Here is a 26,514-nt window from a genome sequence, read left to right on the forward strand (position 1 = left end):
AGGTTACACACAGTGACATGGGTGTGCTGGCCCCATCACCCCGAGGTTACACACAGTGACATGGGTGTGCCGCTGCTGTCCCTCGGCCACGGTGACACGGGTGACACAGGTGACACACGGTGACACAGGTGTCCCGCTGCCATCCCTCAGCTGCTGTCCGAGACGACAACGGGTGACACACGGTGACACGGGTGACACACAGGTGTCCTGCCGCTGTCCCTCATCTGCTGTCTGAGGCAGCCCGGGGGCTGTCCCGAGGGCTGTCCCGGGGGTTGTCGCTGCTCTCGCTGCCGTGGCGGGGGCTGCAGGGCGCGGTGGTGTCCCGCGGTGTCCCCGCTGTCCCCAGGGCTGTCTCCAGGGCTGTCCCCGGGGCTGTTTGGGCCGGCGGCTGGCGCAGGGTGCGGCCAAGCAGCGCGGGCAGCGCCTGCAGGAGCCCCCCCAACGCCTCCAGCTGCACCTCCAGGGCCCCCAGGCGCCGGCCCAGCTCCTCGTGGCGCTCCTGCAGCTCCGAGAGCAGCTCCAGCATCACCGACTGCGTCTGCAATGGGGCACGGTCAGGGGGACCCCAAAACAAGGGAATTTGGGGTCAAGGGGATCCCAAAAATAGGGCGGGTTTGGGGTGAGGCACCACCGACTGCGTCTGCAATGGGGCACGGTCAGGGGGACTCCAAAAATAGGGGAACTTTGGGGGAAGGGGTCAGCGACTGTGTCTGCAATGGGGGTTGGGGGCAGCAAGACCCCAAAACATGGGGGTTGGGGGCAGCGAAACCCCATAACAACAGGGGTTTGGGGTCAGGCATAACCGACTGTGTCTGTAATGGGGGTTGGGGTCAGGGGACCCCAAAACAACAGGGCTGTGGGAGCACAGGTCAGCGAGACCCCAAAAACATTGGGGTCTGGGGCAGGGATCAGTGCCACCTCAAAAAATGGGAGGTTCGGGGTCAGGGATGGGTGTGACTCCAAAACAATGGGGGGTTTGAGGAGGGTCTGATCCCATAAAAACAGGGGGATTCAGGGGCGGCTGATCCCATAACAATGGGAGTTTTGGGGTCAGGGGGGCTGATACCATAAAAACAGGGGGTGGTAGGAGCTGGGTCTGACCCCATAAAAAGGGGGGGTTTGGGCAGGGGCTGATCCCATAAAAATGGGGGGTTTAAAGCTGGTCTGACCCCACAACAATGGGGTTTTTGGAAGGAGCTCACCTTGGCCAGGTCCACCAGGGTGTTGGCCTGGTCGTTGAGTTTGCGCTGCTCCATCTTCACACTCCTTAGCCTGAGGGGACAATGGCAGGCTTGGGGGCACCCCCGGCAGCACTGTCACCCCCCGGCAGCGCTATCACCCCCTGGCAGCTCTGTCACCCTGCAGGCGTGGTGTCCCCCCCCCACCCGCTAGCACTGTCACCCCCCTCAGGAGCTCTGTCACCCCCCCCTGGCAGTGCTGTCACCTCTGTCACCTCTGTCCCTCCCCATGCAGCCCCTCCCCCAAACGTGCAGCTCCTCCCATCAAGCGCAGCCCCTCCCCCCCAAATCAGCCCCCCCGGGTTTTTGGCGTGTCTCCCCCACCCCAAATGTGAAGGCAGAGCCCGTGCAAAGCTGGTGGGGCAGGGGAGGGGGGGCACTTACTTCTGAGCTCTGCGGGGGCAGTGCAGCAGAGGGAAAACAAAGGGTTAAAGGCGAGGGGACAGCATGGCAGCGACACCACCACCACCCCAAAGAGACCCCAAAAAGGGACCCAAAGGGACCCCCCTGTCCCAGCCAGGCCACCCGCAGACCCCACCTGGGAGATGGAGGTGCCTGGGGGTCACCTCAAAGGTGACCAGTGGGGGGTGAGGCACAGGGACAGGAGGGGGACAGCGATGGGGACAGGGACAGGGGACAGCAGAGGTGGGGGACACGGAATGGCACAAGGGGAGAGGGATGGAACAGGGGATGGGGACAGCGGATGGAGGACAAGGACAGGGGATGGGGACAAGGACAGGACAGAGACCAAAACCAGGTGACGAACCCAGCAGAGACACCCGCCAGGGTGACAAACCCAGGCCACCCCAATGCTGACCATCTGTCACCCACCCAGAGGGGAAACACCTCCTTTGGAGACAGGGCTGTGGCCAGGGAGGGTGACAAGGAAGCAGGAAAAGCGGTGGCACTTACTGATGGATGGCTTGAAGGAACTTACGCTGGTGGGTCCGAACTTTGGCGTGGTCAATCTTCTTCACCAGCTTGGTGTGCTTGTAGATGAGCCATGTTTCCCTGAGCACGTTGGCAGCGGCGTTCTTCACCTGCGACCCCAAATCCCACAGGTCACCCATGAAGGGACATCAGAATTGGCTTTTTCCCGTTTTCTCCCATTTCCTCCCCAGTTTTTTGGGGGTTTTTCCCATTGTTTATGGGGTTTTCCCCACTTTTAGGTTTTTTTTTTTTTTGCAGTTTTAATTGAGATTTTCATTATTTTAATGGAATTTTTTCTTGGTTAATGTGGTATTTCCAGGTTTTAATGGGTTTTTCCCAGTCTTCAGGGGATTTTTCCCATTTTAATGGGTTTTAACAGGACTTTTTCCCCTTTTAATCAATTTTAAGGGGATTCATCCCAATTTTAACAGAGTTTTTTCCACTTTTAATGGGATTTCCTCCATTTTAATGGAATTTTCCCCGATTTTAACATTTTTTTCCCATTGTTACCAGGATTTCCCCATTTTTTGGGCCAAGCCAGGCACCCTCACCCGCTTGGTGAGCTGCGTGTCCATCATGAAGTTGTGGACGTGTTTCTCAGCTTTGGTCAGCTCCAGCTTCCGGGCCACCACGGCCACCACCAGCGCGGTGCAGCCGGCGCCCTGTGGGGACATTGGCGACAGTGTTATCTCCACCTATTCGTTTGCATTTTTGCATTATTTTGGGTTTAAAAATTAAAAACAAAAACATGGCAGGAAACGGAAATTCCAGTTTGCTTCTCAATCTGGAGTTAAAAATAATCACTTTTCCCAAGTGGAAAATCTCCTCACGGTGTCCCCAAGGCCGTGTCCCCTCATGGTGTCACCTCTTGGTGTACTCTTCCATGTGCCCTCTTGGTGTCCCCTGGTATGTCCCCATGCAGTGTCCCCTCACAGTGTCCCCTCTTGGTGTACCCTGCTGTGTCCCTGCCTGTCTCCTCTCGCTGTCCCCAGCCATGTCCCCATGTCCCCAGCCTGTCCCCAGCCATGTCCCCCGGCTGTCCCCACGCTCACCATGATGCCGGTGAGCAGACACACGCCCTTGCCGCAGTAGGTGTGTGGCACCATGTCCCCGTAGCCAATGGACAGGAAGGTGATGGAGATCAGCCACATGGCCCCCAGGAAGTTGCTGGTCACCTCCTGCTTGTCGTGGTACCTGCGTAGGGCGGTGGCACCGCTGTCACCGCTGTCACCACCATAATTTGATTCCTCCCCCCATTTTATGCCCGTTGCAGTGGATTTGGGGCGTTGTCCCCAAGATGGAATTGGGGACACCATGGCGATGTCCCATGGCCAGGCTGTGTCCCACTGGGACAATGAGGGGACAGCACAGAGGTGGCACTGCTGTCCCCAGAAGTGCAGGACAGCAATGGATCCCCCCCCCATTTTGTGCCCATTGTGCCCATCGTGGATTTGGGCCATTGTCCCCAAGCCAGAATTGGAGACACCAAGGGGTGTCCCACAGCAAGGGCTGTGTCCCCTTGGCACGGGGGGACACTGAGGGGACAGCACAGAGGTGGCACCACTGTCCCCAAAAACGCGGGATGCCGATGTCACTGTGCATTCCCCAAAGGCCACCGCAGGTGACACAGGAGGGGACAGCGGGGGACACTGTGAGATTCCGATGTCACAAACACCACGGTGCCACCACCCCCCTGTCCCCAAGGGTGGAGACAAGCCCAGCTGGGGGACACAGAGCAGCGGCCAAGCCGGACAGGGAGACAGGGACATGCGGGGAAATGGGATGGGAAAAGGGGAAAATGGGACTGGGGAAAGGGGAAATGGGATGAGACAAAGGGACATGGGACTGGGAAAAGAGAAATGGGATGGGAAAGGGGAAATGGGGTGGAAAAAGGGAAAGGGGGTGGGAAAAGGGAAAATAGGGTCAGAAAAGGGAAAAGGGACAGAGGAACAAGCCGGGGTGGGACTGTGGGGTCTCAAGCATCAGGAATTTAGGATTGCTGCTTCCCAATCCGGTATGGGCTTGGAACCTCACCCGGCAGGGACTCGGCAGGGATTGCCCGAGGCGAGGGGGGAAGTGACAGCATGGTGACAATTCCCGGGACCCGCATTCCCAAAGGAACACCCGGGATTGCCCCTCAAGGAACGCAAAACGCGCGGGGCCAGGAGGGGAAAGGTGAAGGGACAAAAGTCGGATCCCAGGAGAAAAAAAAACCTTTGGAAACTCCCAGCTCCTTGTAGGGTCTCTCTGAAAGTTCCCCACAGTCACCACGGAGGTCCCCAAGGCGGGGGACAGCGGGGAGGGGACAAGAAGCAGCTGCTGAGGTTCCAAGAGGAAAAGGGCTCCAGGCCCCTTTCCGCGCCCCCCGCCCGCCCTTGGCCGCAGCCAATCCTAAATTCTGGGGATTCGGGGAGCAGAAGCCTGGGGCGGGGGATGGTCCCTGCGGTCACTCGGGACGGTCCCCGCGGTCACTCACAGTTTGTCCCTGCAAGCAGCAGAGCGGGCAGGGAGGGAAAACAACAGCGGTTAATGCGCGACCCCGGGGGGGCTGGGGGGGCTCGGGGCCAGCAGGGGCGGGGACACGGCGGGGACATCCCAGGCACCCCGCGGGGACATTCCTGGCATCCTGCGGGGACATTCCCGGCACCCTGCAGGGACAGTCCAGACACCCGCAGGGAGCAGCTGAGGAGTGTCCTGAGGGAAAGTCCTGGAGGGTCCCCTCGGTGGCAAGGTCACAATCTCGGACCCCTCAGTGGGACCCCAAATCTTTGGTCCCCTTGGCTGCTCCAGCTCTTTGCACCCCTCTGCAGGACCCTCAACCTTCAGACCCCTCTGTGAGACCCCAAACCTTTGGTTCCCTCTGAGGGACCCTCAGTTTTCATCCTCTTGCCACCCCCCAGCTCTTGGTCCCCTCTCTGTCACCCCCAGACCCAGCAGGCCCCACCCCAGGGTGACAGAGGAGCCTGGGGACAACTCCACCTGAGAAACCCCAAACATCCTGACCATGGGGGTCCCCCCACCCCTCAAACTCCCTGATACCTCCTCAGTTGCACCCCCAGCCCCTACCACCTAAATCTTCTCACTCAGAACCCCGTGAAAACCCCAAAATGGAACCCTGAAAAGATGGCCTTTGCCTCCACCCATGAAAACCCCAAAATAGAACCCCTAAACCCCAACCTTTGCCTCCACCCATGAAAACCCCAAAACTGTAACCTCCAAACCCTGACCTTTAAGTCCACCCACAAAAACTTCAAAATGGGAACCCCTAAGCTACAGCCTTTACCTCCACCCAAGAAAACCCCAAAATGGAGCCCCTAAACTATGAGCTTTGCCTCCACCTATGAAAACCCCAAAATGGAACCCCTAAACCCCGAACTTTCCCTCCACCCACAAAAACCCCATGAAAACCGCATGATAAGCCCAAAACAAGAACCCTCAAGCCACAACCTTCCCCTCCCTCCCCAGCCACTCACCTCTCGCAGACACGCACGGTCCAGGCGGCGATGATCCAGGAGGAGATGCTGAAGACCAGCAGCACCGTGCCAGGGCAGATGGTCATGAGGGTCTTCATGACGAAGCGCGTGTTGAAGTTGATCTTGTTGAGCGCGCCGATGCTGCGCGACGAGGCGTCAGTGAAGAGCTTGCTGTGCAGCAGCATCACGCGGCCGATCAGGTAGAGCCGCAGGAACATGGGGATGGACAGGATGATGTCCACATCGGCGTGGGCCACCGAGGCCGCATAGGTGAAGGCCAGCCGGGCCGTCCAGGTGAACAGGTACTGCCCGGGGATGGGGTGGATGGCGCACACCAGCAGCTCCAGCGCAATGAAGAAGACACGCTCCGAGGTCATGGCGATGCGCCAGTCGTCGGCGCCGTTGTCAACCATGAACAGCTGCGGAGGTTTGGATTCATTTGAGGGGTTTTGAGATATTTTAAGGGGTAATTTTGGTTAATTTGAGGGGGTATTTTAGTTAATTTGAAAGTCTTTTCGGTTAATTTAAGGCGTCTTTTTTGGTTAATTTGAAATTTGTTAGTTTGAGGGTTTTTTTTTGGTTGAGTAAAGCTTTTTTTTATTAATTTGAGGGGGTATTTTCGTTAATTTAAGGAGATTTTTGGTTAATTTGAGGAGTCTGAAGTTAATATCAGGGGGTATTTTGGTTAATTTGAGGGGGTTTTGGTTAATTTGAATTTTTTTGTTACTTTGAGATTTTCTTGGTTAATTTGAGAGGGTTTTTTTGTTAAGTTAAGGGTTTTTTTTTTGTTAATTTGAGGCGTTTTGGATTAATTTGAAGAGTTTTGGTTAATTTGAGGGGTTTTGAATTAATTTGAGGAGGTATTAACTTATGGGGTATGTTAACTCATGGGTATTATTTTAAGGATGACTTGTTTTAGTAGTATAAACCCAAAACTTCTTTTTATTTATTTTTGGGAACAGAGGGGTCTGGTTTTTCCTTGTTTTTTGGGGTTTTTTTGCCGGTCCCACACCCCCAGCCAGGTGCCAACAGGTGCCCCGCCCCCCCCCCCCCCCCGGCCAGGGGCGCTCACCTGGATCTCCCTGGCGTGGTACATGACAATGAGCCCCAGCAGGATGAGCGTCGACAGGCTGATAAGGCATTTCAGGGCGAACGAATACGACGATTCCTACGACACCATAGAACCACCGTGAGCTCAGCCGGACCCCGGATTCCCGCATCCCCACCCTAAGACCCCTCCCCACCTTGGTGTAGACCCCCCAGGAGAGCTCGGTCTCGGTGACCATCACCACGATGCCGAACATGCCGAAGATGAGCGCGTAGTCGCTGAGCCGCTTGCGCTTCTCGAAGAGCGCTCGCCGGTGGCCCAACTTGTAGCCGATGTTCTGGTTCCGCCGCTCCTCCGCCGCCCCCTGTCCCGGGGGTGCTGCGGCGGGGCCGGGCTCCGTTGTCCCGGGCTGCTCGGGCCGGGACACCACTACCTGCAGGTGGGGGCTGGGGCAGGGCAGCGGCGGCTGCGGGTCCCGGTGCGGCTGCTGCGGGGTGCGGGCGGCGCTCGGGGGGCCCCGGGGCCGTGCCACCCCCCCATTGTAGCGGCAGCTGCTCATGGCTCTGCTGGCGACAGCACCGGGCGATCCCGCATGGCTCGGCGGCGCGGGGGCGACCTGTGGGACAGGGGACGCGCGGGGGGACACGGTGAGTGCCGGCCGGGGAAGGGACGCGGGGAGAGAGGATCTCGCCCGACCTCGGGGGGTGTTTGCCCGGCCTCGACGGCGGTGGGGACACGTCCTGCCCGTGGGGGACAAGCAGTGACCACACGGACATGTCCGGCCCGTGGGGGACGTCTCCTGCCCGTACGGAGACACGCAGTGACCACAGGTCCGTGTCCCGCCTACGGCGGGGACGCGTGGCGCTCGCGGGGGACGCGGCCGTGTCTTGCCCATGGCGGGGACACACGGTGACCACAGGGACGCATCCCGCCCGAGGGGACACGTCCTGTCCGCGGGGCCGTGCCCGTGCCCGTGTCCTGCCCACGGAACCGAGTCCCGCCCCCCGCGCTGCGGACACGGCCGCCAGGACGCGGCCACCTCCGCTCCCGGCGGCCGCTGCTCCCTGTCCCCTCCCCGCAGCCGCGGGACATCTCCGGTCCCGAGCGGCGGCTGCGCGTCCCCGCCGCTCCCGAACGCGCCGTGCCCGGTTCCGCCGTTGCCGGGGCTGCCGGAGGGGCTCCGCCGCGGCTCCCCCCACTCCCGGTGCGGCCCTGCCGTGCCCGGTACCTGCCGTGCCCGGGGCCTGCCCGCCGGGCCAGGGCCGGGTCCCGGTCCCGCCGCCGCTGCAGCCCGAGCCGGTCCCCGGGGGCGCGCGGCGGCGGCACCGGAGCGCCGGGGGCGGGGTTGGAGGCGTGGTCCGAGCATATCCCGCGATCCGATTGGTCCGTGCAGCCCCCGCCCCCGATGACGAGACCGCTCCACGCCCTTGGTCACGCCCCCTTGTGTTGGCCACGCCCCCTGCTTCTTTCGTGCCCTCCCGGAGGCTCCCGGACCCCGCGCCCCCCTCCCCAAAAACGCCCCTTCCCCATCCCAACCCTTCAGCACCCCTCGGGACCCCCTCCCCACCCTCGAGTCTCGCTGCACCCCAAAATTTATCACTCCCCCTTGTCCCCCCCAAAAACACCCCCGTGCACCCAAAACATCCCCGGTGCTCCCCAAAACGCCCCCAGTGCAGCCCAAAACACCCTCAGTCACCCCAAAACCCCCCTGGTGCACCCCAAATATCCCCAGTGCACCCCAAAACATCCCCAGTGCACCCCAAAACACCCCCCGTGACCCTTCCGTACCTGCCGGGGCTCCCCGGGGCCGCCCGGAGGGGTCCCGTGACCGTCAGGGGCTGCGGGGCCGGGGCCAGGTGTGCGGCCGGTACGGGGGTCCGGGGGCCATGGGCTTCCCTCCACGCCTGCCCAGGGGACACGCGGCATTAGGGGGTCCCCAAACCCCCCCGGTGACAGAGCTGGCACAGCCCAGGAGGGTCCTGCCCCGGCAGTGCCACCCCCAGGGGTCACACTATGCCCTGCACCAGCAAGCGCCAGGCACGAGGGGATGTCACACGAGTGTCCCCATGGCACAAGGGGCTGTGTCACACCAATGTCCCCACGGCACAAGGGGCTGTGTCACACGAGTGTCTCCTTGGCACACAGGGCTGTGTCACACTGATGTCCCTGTTCAGGAGGGGCTGCACCCCACCTATGACCCATTGCATGCAGGGCCCTATTGCACCAATAACTCCATTGCACAGAGGGTTCCATCCCATAAAAACCCCATTGCACAAGGGGTTATTGACACGAAAACCTCATTGCATGGGGGATTATATCCCATAAAAACCCTGCTGCACACAGGGCTGCACCATTCAAATAACCCCATTGCATGGGAGATTACACCCCATAAAAACCCCATTGCACGAGGGGCTGCACTGTACAAAAACCCCCATTGCAGAAGCAGCCCTACTGCACCAACCCCACTGCATAAGGGGTTACATCACATGATAACCCTGTTGCATGAGGGGCTGCCCCATACAAATAACCCCACTGCATGAGGGATTACATCACAGAAAAATCCCATTGCACACAGGCCTGCCCCATAAAAATATCCCCATTGCACATCAGCCCTATTGCACCAGTAACTCCATTGCACAAGGAGCTCACCACAGGAAAACCCCACTGTATGTGGGGGGGCTCTGTCACATGAAAATCCCATTGCACAAGGGGTTACATCCCATAAAAGCCCCATTGCATGAGGAGCTGTGTCTCACTAAAACCCTGCTGCATGAGGAGCTGCACCACTAAAAAAAACCCCATTGCACGAGGGGCCCTATTGCACCAACAACCCTGTTGTGTGAGAGACTGCACCACACTAAAACACCATAGCATGAGGGCCTGTGTCACACCAAAACCCCATAGCATGAGCGGCCCTACTGCTCCACCCCCATTGCCGCCTCACAAACCCCCCTTGCACAACGTCCCACAACTCCCCAGACCCCAAATCACCCGTGACCTCCCGGGGGCTCCCCCATCCCTGCAGCGCCTCCCAGGCTTTGGGGCCACCAGGAGGGGACAGCCCCTACTGTCCCCATTCCCGGGGGGCTGCAGGGCCCCGGTTCCGTGGTCCCTGAGCAACCCCTGGTACCCCGGGAGCCCCGGGGCCGGCTCCAGCGCCCCCCTGCTCCCGGTGTGTGGCCGGGCCTGGCTCCTCTCCAGGGCCGGATCATTTTCTCTCCATTCTGCCAAATTTATGGCAGGAAAATGGGCTCCGATTTCTTTTTAATATTCGGAGTGGTGAGGAAAAAGCCGCAGCAGGCAGGGACGAGGGGAAATGCTCCCCCCAGCCTCAAGGGCCCTGGAGGCTGTGCCAGGCCCCACAGCCCGGAAAAGTTTTTGTAACCTCGGATGGGGGTGGGTGAGGCCACCGCGGGCTGGGGACGCTGAATATTTCATGAAGCACCGCTCCATGGTGGCTTCACTGCTCTGGATGGCGGCAAACAGGGCCCAGATCCATCTTCCCCCTGCCCGAGCATCCCCAGGGATGGATCCCGCATCCCGGGGAGGCCTTCTGTCCCTGTCCCCTATCCCCTGTCCCTAGTCTCTGTTCCCTGTCCCCTGTCCCTAAGGGGACGGCCTGGCTGGTGGCTGCATGCCCAGGGTGGTCCTGCCTGTCCCCATCGTCCCCAAGGTGGGGATGGGGATGGGGACATGGCAGGTCCAGAGTCACTGCGTGTCCTTGAGCCTCGGCCACCAGTGTCCCTGCTCCGGGATGTGACACTGCATCAGGACAGCCACGGGTGGCTCTGCCACCCCCTACTCGGAGACAACGGACAAGGGAGAGCTGCAGATGTCACCAAGCTACGGCAGGACCCGCGGTGGCCACAGCAAAGAGTGACAGCACTTCCCGAGGCCGGGAGATGCGTCGGGACACCCCATGGCCGGGCTGCAGCAGCCCCCAGAGCCCCGCGGGTGACAGTGGGGTGGCAGCGGGGGGACAAGGGGACCCCCTGCTCCCCCTGTGCCCGGAGCAGCGGCGCTGCCTCTGAGCAACTGCAGAGGAGGGGAGGGCGCGGCTATAAATAGCGGCGGGCTCCCCGCGGGTGATTTATTTATTCCCCTCTCGCTAATTCCTGCCCGGGCATCGCTGCGGGGTGGGGCACGAATCCGGGGGGACCCGGGCTGGTGGCACCGCGGGGACAGCAGGGTGGCCTCCGCTTGCGGTGCTCGGGGCTGCGGGTTCAGCGCGGTGACACCGCCCAGGGTCACCGGGGCTCCCCGCCAGCTGCCACCGCGGCCCGGGGCTGGCCAGGGGCACCAAGTGCGTCAGACCTCCGGCTGCCCCCCCCGTCCGTCCCCAAAAATCCGCCGCGTGGTCCCGGTTCCTGCGGTCGCCGCCAAGTCCTGGCCATATGTCCCAGGCCGGGAGCAGCTGGCGGTGCCCGCGGGAGCCCCCGGCCCCCGCTGCCCACTCGCCGGCGAGGGGCGGGCCGGGGGCGGCACCGCCGCTGCCCCCCCGAGGGCAGGGCAGGGGGGCTCACTGTGCTTTGGAGGAGCACAGAACCGGCTGAGAGGAAGCAGGACGAGGCCACGCGGCTCCCCTAAAAGCAGCGAGAGGGCTCAGCCGTGCCACCGGGGGACCCCCGGGGGTGGTAACGCCCTAACCCCCAGGTCTTCCCGTTTCCCCCCCTCCCCCGGCACAGCGGGGTGGAAGCACAGGGGCAGTGCCCGACCTGGAGGAGTTTCCCCCACGCAGGATCGGGCCCGGTGCCACCCGTGGGGCGTCCGTGTGTCGCCCACAGCGCAGGGGGAGGCACAGGAGGTGGCACACCCTCGGGGACGCCCGAAGCTCCCCGGCCCCACCGCGACGCCCGGGAATCCCCGCCTAGTGTCGGGGTCTCCCCGAGAAAATCCCTCTGCAGAGCCTCGCCGGGATACCCGGGACCGCCGCTGCATCCAGGGGACACGGTCATAGCCCCCATGTCCTGAGGGTTGGCAGACACAGACGTGATCCCCCTCGCGACACCCCCCAAACTAAGGGGGGACCCCATCCCCATCCCGCCCGCCTCAGGAGGGGACGCGCGGCAGGGGCCACTGTACCTGCTTAGGGCCCCGCGAGTGCGTGGGGCTGGGCTGGGGGGTCCCGGGGGGTGCAGCGGGGGGGATCCGGGCTCCCCACGCCCCCCGTTGGCCGCCACCGCGCCGGCGTCCCCAGACAAAGCCGCCGCACCGGGTTCTCCCTGCGCCTCCCCCACGCGCTCGGCTCAGCCAAAGGACAAAGCCGCTCCGCCTGGCTGCCCCCGCCGGGCCGCCGCCGACCTCCGCTCGGGGCCCCCCGCGGGGGACACAGCCGTGCCCGCCGCCCCTGGCACCTCCACAAAGCCCTCGGCAACGGGGGGGTCTCCCAAAGCCCGTCCACGCCCTTGTGGAGCCCTGTGTCCCCGCTGCAGGGCGGGGGTCCCCACCCTGAGGAGGGAGTCCCCCCAAGCGCAGGGTCCCCAGCGGCGGACCAAGGTCACCGGGAAGGTCGCGAGGGGCGGGAAGGCCCCCATGTGTCTCCACGGTCCCCGCCTCGAAGGCTGCGCCCCGCACGTCGAAGCCGCAAGGGCCACGCGGTGCCCGAACCCGCCCGGAGCCCCCGGTTCCCCCCGGGCTCGGCTGCGGCCCCGGGGACGGCCGGCTCTGGTGGCTGCGGGACGTGCCACTCCGGTGTCACAGCTGTGCTTGTGGCGCTGGGTCCCCCTGCTTTTTGTGGCTGCTGAGCCGGGTGTCACCCCGCTGCGCCATCGCTGTCGCTCCCCTGTGCCATCAGTGCCACCCCACTGTGCCACCCCAGCAGCTGGCGGCCAAACCCGAGGGAGCCCCGAGTGCCACCAAGCCCTTGGCCGTGCTTACGCCTTTGGTGACAGCAGCCACATTGTCCCCAAGGACGGGGATCCCCAACTCCCCTGACTCCATCAGCCGGGGGTGCCCCGAGCAGCCGAACCCCGCCGGTAGGGGAGTCCCTGATGTCCCCACACCACAAACAGCGCAGGGAGGGCGTCCCCAATGTCCCCATACCACAAAGATGTTCCCACACCACAAACAGCGCAGGGAGGGAGTCCCCAGTGTCCCCACACCACAACAGCCCCCAAGCAGGACATCCCTGCTGTCCCCACACCCACACGGAGGGCGTCCCTGATGTCCCCACAGCTGTCCCCTCCCAAGGCTGGATATCCCCATTGTCCCCACACCCGCAGGGAGGGCGTCCCCACTGTCCCCACACACCACAACACCCCCCAGACAGGACATCCCCGCTGTCCCCACCCTCGTCACCACCCAGGCAGGACATCCCCCCTGTCCCCGCACCCTATACCGGGGAACGCCACGCGCGGGGTCCCCGCCGCTGCCACCCCCGGAGTGTCCCCCCCCGCCGCTGCCACCCCTGGGGTGTTCCCCCGCCGCTGCCACCCCCGCGCCGGCTCACTTGCCACGGCCCTGTGCTACGGGGAGCGTCGCGGGGCCCCGGAGGGCTGTGGGCGCTGCCAGCTCTCGGCTCGGAGGAGCAACACTGGCGACAGCGGCAGCGTGCGGGGGGATCGAGGGCTTCCCCGCCCCACGCCCCCGCGTCCCCCCCGGCAGGGCAGTGACCTTGAGGCCGCGGCGCTGGCGGTGGGTGGCAGCCCGCGATATTTTTAGCCGGCCACTGTCACTTCCAGAGCGTCCTCATTGTCACCGCCGGGGGCTTCTCCCGCGTCCCCCCTGCCCCAACTCCCCCCCCATCGTCGCCGCAGCGGAGGGGGCTGAGCAGGCCTCGGACACCCCGGAGCCTGGGAACACCGGGGAACCCCCGGGGAACCCCTCCGTGGTGCCCCCTCCCCTTGCCAACCCTCCCGGGCACCCCCCCGCCGTTGCGCCGGGGGCTTCCCGCGAGCGGGGGAATCCTCCCGAGCCAGGGGATTCCCAGGATTCCCGCGAGCCACAGGCTTCCCCAGCACCGGTAGCCGCCCCTGGAGCGGAGGGGCGGTGGGGGTCCCCACCCTCGCGGACCCCCCACAAATTCACCCACCTGCCGCCAACCCCCGGCCTCCGCTGCCCTCGGGCACTGCCGCCGCTGACCATGGCCCGGTGGCGGCGACACGTGCGGCGCCGAGCCCGGGATCCCAGCGGGTCCCGGTGGCACAACCAGGGGCCGGGGGCGAGCCTGGGCAGCGGCTTCGCGGTGCCGCCGAGCCCCTCCCGGCCGCGCCGTGCCTCGGTTTCCCCAGCGCGCAGGCGGCGGCCGCGGGGGCTGCGGGCGGCGATGCGGCGCCGTTACGATGCCGCTCCACACGCGCAGCCGCGCGCACCCGCCTCGCCGCCTCTCGGGGCTTCCCGGGGCCTCCCGGTTCTTCCCGGAGGCTCCGGGCCGCCACCGCGGATAAATCCCGCGCCTAACGGGGTCCCCTCCCCGCGCTCCGCCGCAGCCGCGGGGCCGGGGGCGATCGCACACCCGCGGCTCTCCCCCCACACCGGTGACATTGGGGCGGCCCCCGGGTGAGGCTTTGTGCCCCCCGCTAAGGTGTCGGTGTCAGCCTCGGGGGTGCTGGCGGTGGGGAGGGGGCGCGGGGGGACCCCGGGTTGGGCGTGTCACACACAGGGTGTGGGGGGGCTGGAGTGTCTCCCCCTTCCCGCAGCCCCTCCCGGTCCTTTGTCACACCACGGGGATTTAGGGACACGGGGGGAGTGGGGGGGTGAGCAGCGGGGCTAGCACGGAGGGTTCGGGGGGCAGGGGCGGAGGTTTGCGGGGAACAAAGAACGGGGGGCGAGAAGCAGTGAGCATGGGGGTGTGTGCAAAGCACGGGGTCCCTGTGTCCCTGTCCCCTGTCAGTGTGTCCGTGTCCCCTGACTGTATGTCCCTGTCCCTGTCGCTATCCCTGACCGTGTGTCACCTTTCCATGTGTCCCTATCCCTCTGTTCGGTCCCACGCCCGCAATCCCCGCTCGGCGCAGGGGGGAGGGGATGCTGAAGGGGGGTCGTGCTGCAGAGGGCGGGACCCGGGCGGCGGAGGGGCCGGGCGGGAGAGGGCGGGGCCTCGGGGATAGGGGGAGGGTGCTCCATTTGGGGGGATGATGCCCGATTTGGGGCCGGGGGGGGTTCCCCCATGCCAGCCGATCCCGCTGTCCTCCCCTCCCGCTCGTTGCCATGGCAATATCCCGTCTCTCCCCCCACCAAGTGATGGAAAAAGGGGGGAGGGAAGTCCCCGAGGGGGGAGGGACAGGCAATCCCCTCCCTATTCCGCCCCTCCCTTCACTGCAGCGGGGATCCCCCCCGTCCCCTCGGGAGCCGCTTTGCCGGGGGGGGGGGCGGGCGGGATACCGGGACTGCGGGATACCGCACTGCGGGATTCCCCCAAATCCCACGGGAAATAGGGGATTCCCCACTAATCCCGCCCTTCCCCCCGCTGGGGGATTCCCCCCTTTAATGGGGACCCCCCTGGCATGGAGGGGCTCCCCGAAATCCCCTAAAGCTGGGGGGGGACCCCGGAAATATTTTGGGGTCCCCTCAATTCCCCCTGATCCCATGGGGCTGATTTGGGGGGAGATGAGGGGACACTGGGAATGGGATTGGGAATAGGATTGGGAAGCGGAAAGGGGAACAGGGAATGGGAACAGAGAATGGGAATGGGGCACAGAGATGGGAATGGGGAACAGGGAATGGGAACAGGAATGGGGATGGTAAGTAGAACAGGGAATGGGAACAGGAATGGGGATGGGAAAAGGGAATGGGGAATTTAACAGGGAATGGGGATGGGAAAAGGAAGGGAATTGGGAAAGGGAATTCCCAGGGGACACCACTGGAATTCGGGAAGGGGAATTCCCGGAATGGAAACGGGGGGGACACACTCCTGGGGGTTCCTCATTCCAGAAGCAGTGGGATGGGGGATTCCCCTCCTCAGCAACAACCTGGGGGGGGGGTCCCAAAGGGAGAGAACCCCCCCCAGTCCAAGCAGGAATCCCACCCCTAATTCAAGTGGGATCTTCCACATTTTCAGGGATAAAACTGAGCAAGACAGGGAAAGTGTCCCCCCAAACCCTTCCCAAATTATTCCTTCCCCAATTTAATCAGATTTTGGTTTTTTTTCTTTAAATTTTTAATTGAATTCAAACACACCAAACTCACACAAAAGGGGGGGGGGGTGTCACTCCTCCTTGGCTGGATTTGGGAATTCTGGGATGTGGGAACAGTGCCCAACCCAGCGGGGGCAGTCCCAAAAAGAGGGAAAAGGATGAGCCTGGATGAATCCCATGGGATTTTGGGAAGTCACATGGCACCTCCAGACCAATTCCTGGGAAGGAATTCCATTCCCAAAGGATGGGAATCCCTCCTCTGGGTGGATTTCGGGCTCCAGCATTCCAGAGGACACTGGGAATGTCACCTGGAGTGCCTGTCCCCCCCAGGAAAGGCTCTTCCCACTCCTCCCTGAGGGATTTTCCCTCTTCCCAACTCTTCTGCCCCAGTTCCAAAGGAAATGGCACCAGGGATTTTGGGGATAGGCCCATCCCAAAGAAAATGGCCCCAATCCCAAAGGAAACAGGAACAGGGATATCCCAATCCCAAAGGAAATGGGAGCAGGGATTTCAGGGATATCCCAATCCCAAAGGAAATGGGAGCAGGAATTTCAGGGATATCCCAATCCAAAGGAAATGGGAACAGGGATTTCAAGGACATCCAAATCCCAAAGAAACAGGACCAGGGATTTCAGGGATATCCCAATTCCAGAGAAACGGGAGCAGGGATTTCAGGGATATTCCTAAGGAAACAGGACCAGGGATACCCAGGGGAGATCCAGGGTCTAGAATCACTTCAGGTTCACACCCCAGGAGCATTTTCCATGTGACAACTCCAGAACTCCAAGGAGGGAATGCCAAGGGACACCTGAGAGCCATTGAGAGCCGCTTTTCCCAGGGAATTTCAGGAAGGAGAAGGTGGCATCAGTCCAACCTTGAGCTCGCCCCAAATCCACGGGGGGGAGAGAGAGAGAAAAAACCCCAAAACCCCGCAGGGGTAGAAGGGTCCTGGTGAGGATCCCAGTCCGGGGAGGCACAGGGCTATTGGTGGCTGTTGTAGGGTTTGTGGCGCTGGTTCAGGGGGTTCTCGGGGGACCTCATCCACTCCTTCTTGAGCAGCTGGCGCAGCTGGCTCAGCCGCATGTTGGGGTTGTCCCGCCGCAGGCGCGGCAGCTGCAGCTCCTCGAAGGCGGCGAAGGCGGCGCGAAGGCGGCGCTCAGGGTGGCGCTCCAGGGGCTGGGACACGCTGGGGACATGACGGACAAGGTCACAGGGGGAATGGGGACAGGGCTGGGACACGCTGGGGATGGGGAGGGACATGGTCAGGAGGGGATGGCAACATGGGGGGGACATGGTCATGCTGGGGGACAGGGAGGGACATGGTCTTGGGGAGACAGGGAGGGACAGGGACACAGTCAGGGGGGATGGGGACAGGGAGGGACAGGGACATGCAGGGGGATGGGGAGACATCCCACAAGCCACAGGCTTGAGGAAGGGATGGGGACAGGGCTGAGACACACCAGGGAACAGGGAGGGACACAGTCATGGGGGACAGGGACAGTGAGGGACAGGGACATGGTCAGGAGGGAATGGGGACAGGGACGGACATGATGGGAGGGACAGGGAGAGGGATAGACACAGACCCAAACAAATGGCCCTGATCCCAAAGGGAATGGCACCAGGGACAGCAGAGATGGCCCCGATCCCAAGGGGATGGGGACATGGAGGGACACAGTCCCAAGGGCACAGGGACAGGCATGGAGCTGGTCTCGAAGGCAACAGCCCCGATCCCAAAGGGAATGGCACCAGGGATGGCCCAATTCCAAACAAAACGGCCCCAGGGACAGCAGGGGCAGCTTCATCCCAAAGGAAGTGGCCCCAGTCCCAAAGAATTTCCTGTATTCCCCAATCCCACAGGAATCCCCCACGGATTTCAGGGACACCCCAACCCCACAGGATTTCCCGGATCCTCCAATTCCACAGGAACCCCCATCCCAACCCGTGCCTGCCCAGAACCCCAGGACACAGCGCCCCCTCCCCAGCCACCCCAAATCCCAGATTTCCCGCCGGGATCCCAACTCCCAGGGGACCATCTTTGGGGGATGGTTCGGGGGTATTTGGAGGAGATTCGGGGTTGTGGCACACCTGAGGGCGGCGATGGCGTCCTCGATGCTGCGCGCCTCCACAGAGCCCTCCTCGGGCAGCCGCCGGTTCAGGTTCTCCTCCAGCGGCAGCTCCAGGTGCGATTTCTCCTTCTCCCCTGCCGGGAAAACCGGGAATGCTAAGGAACTCCCTCGGGAAAAACGGATCATGCCTCTGGAAAACTCGGGAATTCCTTTAAAACCCCCCAGGGAAAGTCCGTTTTCCCCTCTAAAAACCTTCATTTTTCCTCTAAAAAATTCAATTTTTCATCTGGAATTTTCCCCTCTAAAAAACTTCACTTTTTCCTCTGGAAATTTTTTTTTCCTTGGAAAACTCAATTTTTCCTAAAAAAAAAATCAAATCAGTTTTTCCTCTGCAAAAGGAAATGTAGGAATGGGAAATGTGGGAATGGGAAATGTGGGAATGGGATAGACATGGAAAATCAAGGACCAGGAGTGTAAATCACAGAATTCTACAGAATTCCACATCCAGAAAAGAGCTTTGGGATCAAACACAACACCAAACCCCATCCCCAAAGCGCCACATCCAGGATTTCTTGGGGACACTTGCAGGGAATGGGAACCCCAAGCTTCCCTCAGCTATTCCCAAGGTGTCTCCTGGAGCAGCAGCAGCTCCCCAGCTCAGAATTACAGAGGAATTCCCAAACCTGCATCTGCGTTTTCCCTCTGCTGCTGCTCCTTGCGGACATTCTCCTCGATCTGGGCCCGGGTGATTTTCCCAGGATTTCCCTGCTTGGGGCTTTTCCCTTTGAGCTTGGAGTCCTCTTCCTCCAGCAGCCGCTGCAGCTCCTTGCGGCGCTCCAGCTGCTCCAGGCGCCGCTTCTCCCGCTCCTCCTGGGAGGGAACATGGATTTGTGGATGGATTGATGGATGGATCCATGGATGGACCCGTGGATGGATTCATGGATAGATCCATGGATTGATTCATGAATTGATTCATGGATGGATCCATGGAGGGATCAACAGAATGACCCATGGATTTGTGGATGGATCCATGGAGGGATTCATGGATGGATCCATGGATTGATTCATGAATGTATCCATGGATTCATGGATGGATCCATGGAGGGATCAACGGAAGGACCTATGAATTCGTGAATGAATCCATGGATGGACCCATGGATGGACCCACGGATGGACCAGCTCCAGCTGCTCCAGGTGCCGCTTTTCCCACTCCTCCTGGGAAGGGCACACAGATCCATGGGGGTCACAGCCACCCCAGGAACCTCCTCCCTCTCTGGATTTCGGGATCCCCACCTTCCTCTGCTCCTTTCTCAGGACGTGTTTGTCCTCGTCCTTCCAGAGCTCATCCTCCAGCTCCTGCTGCCGCCGCGCCTCCGCCGCCGCCTTGGCCTCAGCCCTGCGGGCGCGTGCCGCCGCCGACTTGCTGTTCTCTCCCTGGAATTTCTTGGGCATCCCTCAAAACCTCTGGGAAACCGGGAAAAATCAGGGTTCTTCAAGGATCTGGGGTTGGATTTTTGGGGTTTTTTTTTATGGGGTAAGCTGGGATTGAGGTTTGGGGTCAGGCAGGCAGAGCACCCTTGGAAATGTGCAGGGATGGGGATTAAAAGTTCCCAAGGTTTCCTTCCCCAGTTTCCCTCAGGAATTCTTCAGCCCTTTCCCAGAAATTCTCCAGCCCCTTCCCAAAAATTCCCTAGCCCCTTCCCAATTTTCCTCAGGAATTCTCCAGCCTCTTCCCAGATTTTAGGGATTTGGAGGGGGAAAAGTCCCCAAAACTGAGGAAAAGACTGGGATAGTCCCCCCAAATTTATCCCAACCTCAGGTCAGGATACCCCTGGGACAAATTTCCCAGATTTCCTCCAGATCCTGGCTGATCCCAAATCTGCTCCCTCCAGGCCAAACTCCAGCCTCCCAGCCCATGGAAAAAGCACCTGGAAGTCCAAAAAAACCCGAGCCAGGAAAACCCGGGATTGCCTCTATCCCGATCCAGGGGGATCCAGAGGAAGAGGAGAAACTCCTTTAATTTGGATAAACAGCCCCAAAAACGGGCTGTGATTGTTATCCACGGTGGGAAAAGTCAAATCCAAGGAAAACAGGCGATTTCAAATCAACCAGACACGGGGGAAATCACAGCTTGGGGAGCTCTAGGGCGGAATCTTTGATTTTAATGGCAGATAATTATTAATTAATTTAAACTGAAAATAAATGACTGTTCCATTCCCGAGGTTTGGGAATGGACTCAAGGCCTGGGATGGACTCATTGCTTTTTCCTTCCTAGAACATCCTCGGAGCCATCCTAATATTCTTTTTCCTGCATTTTCACACTCCCTAAAATCCTTTTTCGCGCTATCCGAGCCTGCCCAGGAGCGGCATCGGGGCAGGGCCTCACCTGAGGGGCGGCAAAAAGGGACCCCCGAGCCTGGCCCGCCCCCCCAGGCCTCCCTTCCCCGCCACCCCCCGGCCGTGCCCGGTGCCCCTGGTGTCATCCCTGTCATCCCTTCCCCTCGCTCCCGGCCCGGGCCCGGCCCGGTCTCTGAGCCCCGCCCAGCCCCGAATCGGCCCCGCTCCTACCGGGCCCCGCCGCCAGGCCGTCGCGCGCTTTGTGCATCATCACGGCACGCCGTCGCCACCTCCCCCTACGGCAGGGGCAGGCAGGGCGCGCCGCCGCCATGTTTGTTAAGGTCAAGGCCGAGCATGGCTACGTTGCGCCTTTGCGGAAGCGGTGGCGGAAGGAGCGGCGGGATGGGCAGAGAAGACCGATCAGGGCGGCGCGGTGGAAAAAATCCGCTGGGAACTCGCGCAACGCCCACCGGCGGCGGAGGCTGCGCCCGGTTCAAAGATGGCGGCGCCCTGAGTGGCACCTGAGGGTATGAGCGGGCCTTAAAAGGGCGGGGTCCCTGTCAGATAGGGTGGGCAGGGCTTAAAGGAGAGGGGCCCTTTGTCACCTGCAGGAGTCGTCATTGTCACCTGAGTGGGCGGGACTTAGAGGGGAGGGGCCCTTTATCACCTGCATGAGTCCACATTGCCACCTTGGGGACGGGACTTATCATGGTATGGCCATTGTCACCTAGATGGGCAGAGTTTGGCAGGGTGTGGCCATGGTCACCTAGGTGGGTGGAGCTTGCAGGGTGTGGCCATTGTCCCCTGGGCTGGCTCCTGAAATTCCGCATTGTGCAGGATGCCTCCCAGACCCAAGCTGGCGCCAGTAGCAACTCGGGCTGGTTTGACAGTCCTGCAATCTGCCGTCAGGAACAGGGACTGGTGAGTTTTGTTTGCCAGGGAAAAGGGCCAGCCCTGATGTTCAGGGTCCTGTGGCCCTATGAGAGTCTGTCCGAATTTTCCCTCATCTGCCTCACAATTGTCATTGGGGGACCACTGAAGAGAAGACCCCCGCCCATCTAAAATCTCTGGCTCTGAAGGAGAAAGTCACATGCCAAAGGCCCTGAGATCTGAAAGCATAATGTTAAATTATTGTTTTCACAGGTGTTGCTTGTTGTATGCTACACTAAGCCCAATGAGAAGAAGGGGCACTGTGCTCTTTTTGCAACAATAGCCTTGGAAGCTGTTCCACCTCTCGGCCTGGCTGGACTTCTCCTGAGTTTCAGAGGGTCTCCCACAGAACACCTTCACCTGTTTTACAACCACTGTGACAGACAGACTGAGATGTAAGAAGCCTCTCCATCAAGGACTGAGACATGAAACCCCTATGTGAGAAGGCTCCTTTCTGCTCCTTACAAGGACTGGGACTGAAATCCCCAACCCAGAGGAGGTGTGTGTGGGAGGCAAGCTGACCAAACCAAGATGTTTGCCTGCAGCTTGTGACCACTGGACCAAGAAAACAATGGCTCTCATTTACTGCTGAGAACATGGACTAACTGTTACATCTATTCCTTATTGTATCTGTCTCCTCCCCCCCCCCCTCACAATTTTCAATAGAATTATCATAATAAAAATCTCTGAGTTAGCTGGAGATTTTGAGATCTCCCCAATGTAACAGGCGGATCCTCGACTGGACTTGACCAAAGGACTTCGTCTCTACATTTGGTAGCTATACCTGCCCTCCCCACCCCCTTTTCTTCTCTCTTTCTCTGTCTTTTTCTCTCTCTTAATCTCTCTATCGCATTTTGCTGTGGTCATTCAATGAAGGTGCATTTGTTTTGATTATTACTGCAAATCCCCTGTGCCTTTTTGGTTCTTTGCACCCTGAGATCACCCCTACAAACCATCACATCACCCATTCACTAGGACGGATTGTAACAGGCCTGGAGTGGCCAGCTGGCTCCTGAAGTTCCGCAATACATAGGATGCCTCCCAGACCCAAGCTGGCACCAGTGCCAAATCAAGGTACTTTGATAGTGGCAAGTGCCTCCTGTAAAAAGCCATTAGGAACCTGGACTAAAAGTCCAGGAACCTGGACTTTTGTTTGCCAGGGAAAAGGGCCAGCACTGGTGTTCAGGGGCCTGTGGCCCAGAGTGGCTGGCTGCATGCTGAAAATTGTGCATCATGCCAGATGGCAGAGGGTCAGGGTTAGGAGGTGCTGGGCATTCCTAGGAGCACGGTGAGTAGCAGACTGGTGGGGTTTTGGGTGATGTGGTGCCAAGATCAGGCACTGATGTTTGGTTCTCTTTAATACAGCTGTCTGAGAGACACCAGCCAAGTGCCAGCAGGACCTTCCCAGCTGGCGAGGTGGCCTTTCTTTGCACCTGACAGGGATCAGCATCCCCTGATGTCTGAGAGATAAGTAGAGGGCTAAGGCCCACAGAGGGGATGAAAGCAGGGTGCTGGTTTGGGAATTACTAGGAGGGGTTTTGGAGTCCACTTTGGAGGTGGGGCGTGTTCATGAAGTGGCCCTTTAGGCCCCATAAAAGCAAAGTCTCACTTTTGATCACAGAGCTGAGGTGTGCAGCAGGGCAGAACAGTCACGGTGTGTCTCGTGTCACTTGTCTATTGTGCATTATGTGTTGTTTGGGTGTGTCATGTCTTTTACCTTAGCCCTTTGAGGAGCCTGTCGGAAACCCTGGCATCATTGTTAGCATCTGTGATCTCTGCATTCCTTGGCCTGGCACCCAGGCCATAGAATTTTTGACTCGGGAGTTGAGACAGGCATCAGACTCTCTTCTGTCTTTAGAAGCATCCAGTCAGATGTCTTTTCAGGTCTTGTTCTGAGTTATATGGACAGCTATGCCCCACCTGGATCCATTATGGTGGATTGGGGCTTGTAATAATATGAGGTCAGTTAGAGGATTCTGACCATAGGACTCCTAGGCATCCATCTTTCCTGTTCTTGGAATAAATAATCCAGTTTAGCATCTTCTTCCTCCAGGGTTCTCTGAGCCTCATCAGCTCACCATCGGTCTTACCTCGGTCATCTCTTTTTGCATTCTCTCAGTCCTTGCAGCCATTTTCCTTGCCAAGAGATTTCTGTTCCTGTTGTGTCCTCGTTGTCTGTCACGTCCTATCCCGTGTCATGGGTGTCAGCCCACATTTGTGCCGGAGCTGCTCTGCCCTGCCGCATAGCCTGGTGCAATAGGAGAAGTCCTGGGGACTTGAAGTTCGTATTGTGAGGTGTAGGTGGACTCTAGATGGGATTTGTAAATGGACGCAAGATATCTGGAGCCCTTAAGTTATCCTGCAGCCCTTTGACTCTTGTCCTAACTTTCTTTCAGATGCAGAAGGATAAAATCCAGGGCAGAGTACCCCATCCCAGGTGAGGAGGTTCCCCGAGCAGGTCAGTCACTGTTTGTCGCTGTAGAGGAAGCATAAATGGTGGCTGTTGCAGCACTGTTCTTTGCCTCTCTTTTTAGGAAGTCAAGGGCCAGAGCAGCAGTCAAGACCGAGTGGGCAAGGTGAGCATTGAGTAGGGTACAGAAGCAGTTGTTATTGCTGAACTCTCAGTTTCTGGTGCAGCTCCAAGCATCTCCTCTTGTTTTTTTATTTTAGGTCGTCCACTTGCAGTCTATCCTAGCTGAGCACACCCATGCCAGGTGGGTGCAAGCTTAAGGTATCGGTGTGGCATACTTGTCAGGGTTGGGAGGTTGTGTTCTCACAGTATCTCAGCATGCTTTTCTGCTTTGTTTCTTTGCAGGTGCTGTCCTAGGCATGCCCAGGAACAGAGAAGGGCAGGCGAGTTGGCGTTTAGGCAGGCTGACTCATAGGTGAGCTGGGGCAGTGGTGTGGAGGACTCCTGGGGATTACTGTTTTTGAGAGCAATAGTCACATGTTCTGTTTTGTCTTAGGTCCCCTGAGGAGGCTTGTAGCCAAAGCTTGGAAATGGCAGCACTGAAGCACACATGGAGCACATCTCAACGTCCACATCCAGCCGAGGATGGATTTTGTCCACTCCTCTTCCAAAAGCTGAGTGTCGGGGCCAGTGGTTGGGAGAAGGGGAAAAACCTTTACTGTCACAGGAGGCAATCTGATGTCAGCTTAGTGGAGAGGTCTGTAGTGGGACAGGCTCTCTGGAAGTAAAGGGAGAGGGTTTCTCCTCGGCCTCACCAGAGCCTTTGCCAGGCAGGGCATTTCTGACCCATCTCCACATTCATGTGAACTTTGCGTCGTCAGCCTTCCTCGACTCTACACCGTCATGGATCTTTACCCCGAGGAGCTCGCCTTCAGGTCTGGAGCTATAGCCACGGTCACCTGGCAGTCTGCTTCCTTCTCTAGGCTTGCTCCTTCCCTCTCGAGCATCCTCTTAACTGCTTTGGCACTAACTTCTTTTAACGAGTTATATTTCATCATCACATGCTATTGTCATAGGGCTTCCTTTGCTTTGGCATCATCAGCCTCTGGCTCATCTTCTGCTAGGAATCTCAGGTAACTAAGGGGAAAGTGCCAGGCAGTTGCCATTTGTCTCTGTTATGTTATCTGTGTCTATGTTATGTCGTCCGTGTCTGTGGTATGTAGTGTGTGTCCATTGTCTTCCACCTCATAGGCCTTTGTAACGTCTCGATGCTTGATCGGCACTCTTCTGTGCCATATAGGCCATGTTCTACTCACATTCCTTTCTGGATATCCCTTATTCTGGCATCTTTAAATTTTTACTCTTTGAGACAGGAATGTCTCACAGGGACAAGATGTTCTCATCCATCTTCCCTCTCACTACCAGCTTCGGTAGTGCCTTTTTTCCATTTTCTTGGACTTCTAGAGGGAGCGTCTTGCACCCGTCTCACGTGACTGCAGTAGTTCTATAGATTCCATCTTCTCAAAGGGTATAGGGCTCAAGAATTCATCTTCCAGAGAGTTATCTCCAGTCCTGGCTTGTATTGTATGTACCTATATTGTGTGTACCTATATTGACCTATATTGTATGTACTCACATTGTATGTACCTATGCTGGCTTGTACTGTATGTACTTATATTGTATGTACCTATGTTGGCTTATACTGTGTGTACTTACACTGTATGTAAGCGCGCCGCCCTATATTATGTGTATTTACACTCTGTGTATACTTGCACTGTATGCATCAGCTTATATTGTGTGTACATACATTGTACCACTTATGGTTGGGGCTGCCCTGCCCTGGTACGTAGTCACAGTTAGGTAGAACAGTTATAGAAATTTTACTGTTCAACTGTCTTCTGTGGGATTTTGGGTAGAAAACTTATCAGTCCAGATTGGGGACAAGTCCCAGCTGTCAGATAGCCACTTGTTGACCCTTCCTGTCATCTCACAGGTCCCCGACACTGCTGACTTCCCCAGGATCTGCCATTTATGTCAAGGAGCGGCAGCCAGAAGATGTGTCAAAGCACGTTCTTCAGTGTCTCAGGTAAGGGCCGCAGCGAGCGTGTAAGTGGAAAGAATGTGTGAGCGTGTTTGAGAGCACATGGCTGTGTCTGTGTCTGCTCGTCTCTGCATGTGTGAGCACATGCTGACTGGATTTAACCTTGTGTATATGACTTTTGCTTTTCAGGTTTTGCAACTCATTGTTAAATTTAGAATAAAAAATCCCCAGCTGCCTTTTCCCCCCCCGCGGCTGTTTTTTTTTTCTTGGTCCTGGTCGGGTAAAAAACCAGAAAAATACCCCAAGATAGGTGAGAAAAGACCCAAAAAAACCCCAAGATGGACAAGAAGAACCCAGGAAAAAACCCCGAAAAAACCCCAAGATGGGCAACAGAAAAACCCCACAAAAACCCAGGAAAAAAAACTCAAGATGGGCAAGAAAAAATCAAGAAAAAAATCAGAACAATCCCAGGAAAAAACCTCTAGGTGGGCAAGAGCAAACCCAGAAAAAAAACCTAAAAAAACCCAAGATGGGCAAGAAAAAAAAAAAAACCAGAAAAAAATCCCAGGAAAACCCCCAAGGTGGGCAAAAAAAACCCAGAAAAAAAACCTCAAGATGGGCAAGAAAAAAAACCAGAAAAAAACCCAAAGAGGGACAAGGAAAAATCAACAAAAAAGCAGGAAAATCACAGGAAAAAACCCCAAGATGGGCAAGAACAATCCCAGATAAAAACCAGAAAAAACCAAGGAAAAAAAACCCAGGAAAAAAAACCGAAAAAAAACCCCAAGATGGGCAAGAAAAACCCAGAAAAAAACCCAGAAAAAAACCCCCAAGAGAGGCAAGACAAAATCCCAGAAAAAAAATCCCCAAGATGGGCAAGAAAAAATCAACAAAAAACCCAAAAAACTCACAGAAAAAAACCCCCAGACGGGCAAGAAAAAAACCAGAAAACTCCCACAGAAAATACTGA

General features: G+C 58.7%; 2 protein-coding genes across 11 annotated transcripts; both read right to left on the bottom strand.

The window, feature by feature from the left end:
* KCNN1 (potassium calcium-activated channel subfamily N member 1) lies at positions 1–14,093 on the bottom strand. Of its 8 annotated transcripts, none has more exons than XM_074530978.1 (10): positions 13,720–14,008; positions 8,478–8,593; positions 6,886–7,305; positions 6,714–6,809; positions 5,642–6,060; positions 3,221–3,362; positions 2,720–2,830; positions 2,151–2,278; positions 1,203–1,272; positions 1–538 (listed from the first exon to the last, which is right to left on the bottom strand). In XM_074530978.1, the coding sequence occupies exons 3-10, from the start codon at positions 7,246–7,248 to the stop codon at positions 221–223; spliced, it is 1,647 nt and encodes a 548-aa protein (XP_074387079.1). In that variant the 5' UTR covers positions 7,249–7,305; positions 8,478–8,593; positions 13,720–14,008; the 3' UTR covers positions 1–220. The 8 variants fall into 8 exon arrangements, 6 of the variants coding, with proteins under 6 accessions (XP_074387079.1, XP_074387080.1, XP_074387076.1 ...); XM_074530979.1 differs by lacking the exon at positions 13,720–14,008 and adding an exon at positions 13,142–13,298; XM_074530975.1 differs by lacking the exon at positions 13,720–14,008 and adding an exon at positions 13,138–13,292.
* A 2,575-nt stretch (positions 14,094–16,668) lies between these two features.
* CCDC124 (coiled-coil domain containing 124) lies at positions 16,669–20,535 on the bottom strand. Of its 3 annotated transcripts, none has more exons than XM_074530524.1 (5): positions 20,395–20,535; positions 19,120–19,290; positions 18,510–18,696; positions 17,846–17,960; positions 16,669–16,946 (listed from the first exon to the last, which is right to left on the bottom strand). In XM_074530524.1, the coding sequence occupies exons 2-5, from the start codon at positions 19,276–19,278 to the stop codon at positions 16,742–16,744; spliced, it is 666 nt and encodes a 221-aa protein (XP_074386625.1). In that variant the 5' UTR covers positions 19,279–19,290; positions 20,395–20,535; the 3' UTR covers positions 16,669–16,741. The 3 variants fall into 3 exon arrangements, with proteins under 3 accessions (XP_074386625.1, XP_074386623.1, XP_074386624.1); XM_074530522.1 differs by having other exon boundaries at positions 16,669–17,000; XM_074530523.1 differs by lacking the exon at positions 20,395–20,535 and adding an exon at positions 19,755–20,268 and having other exon boundaries at positions 16,669–17,000.
* Between the last annotated feature and the right edge of the window lie 5,979 nt (positions 20,536–26,514).

This window comes from Zonotrichia albicollis, chromosome 33 (genome assembly GCF_047830755.1).
Source record: "Zonotrichia albicollis isolate bZonAlb1 chromosome 33, bZonAlb1.hap1, whole genome shotgun sequence".
Taxonomy (NCBI): domain Eukaryota; kingdom Metazoa; phylum Chordata; class Aves; order Passeriformes; family Passerellidae; genus Zonotrichia; species Zonotrichia albicollis.

Coding starts and splice junctions, on each gene's coding strand:
- KCNN1 (XM_074530974.1), bottom strand. CDS start 8,055: ATGCTCGGACCACGCCTCCAACCCCGCCCCCGGCGCTCCGGTGCCGCC. Junction 6,061..6,713: donor ACCACGCCAGGGAGATCCAG/GTGAGCGCCCCT, acceptor AAACCTCCGCAG/CTGTTCATGGTTGACAACGG. Junction 3,363..5,641: donor ACCGTGCGTGTCTGCGAGAG/GTGAGTGGCTGG, acceptor CGCCCTACGCAG/GTACCACGACAAGCAGGAGG.
- CCDC124 (XM_074530522.1), bottom strand. CDS start 19,278: ATGCCCAAGAAATTCCAGGGAGAGAACAGCAAGTCGGCGGCGGCACGC. Junction 18,697..19,119: donor TGAGAAAGGAGCAGAGGAAG/GTGGGGATCCCG, acceptor GTTCCCTCCCAG/GAGGAGCGGGAGAAGCGGCG. Junction 17,961..18,509: donor GAGGGAAAACGCAGATGCAG/GTTTGGGAATTC, acceptor TTTTCCCGGCAG/GGGAGAAGGAGAAATCGCAC.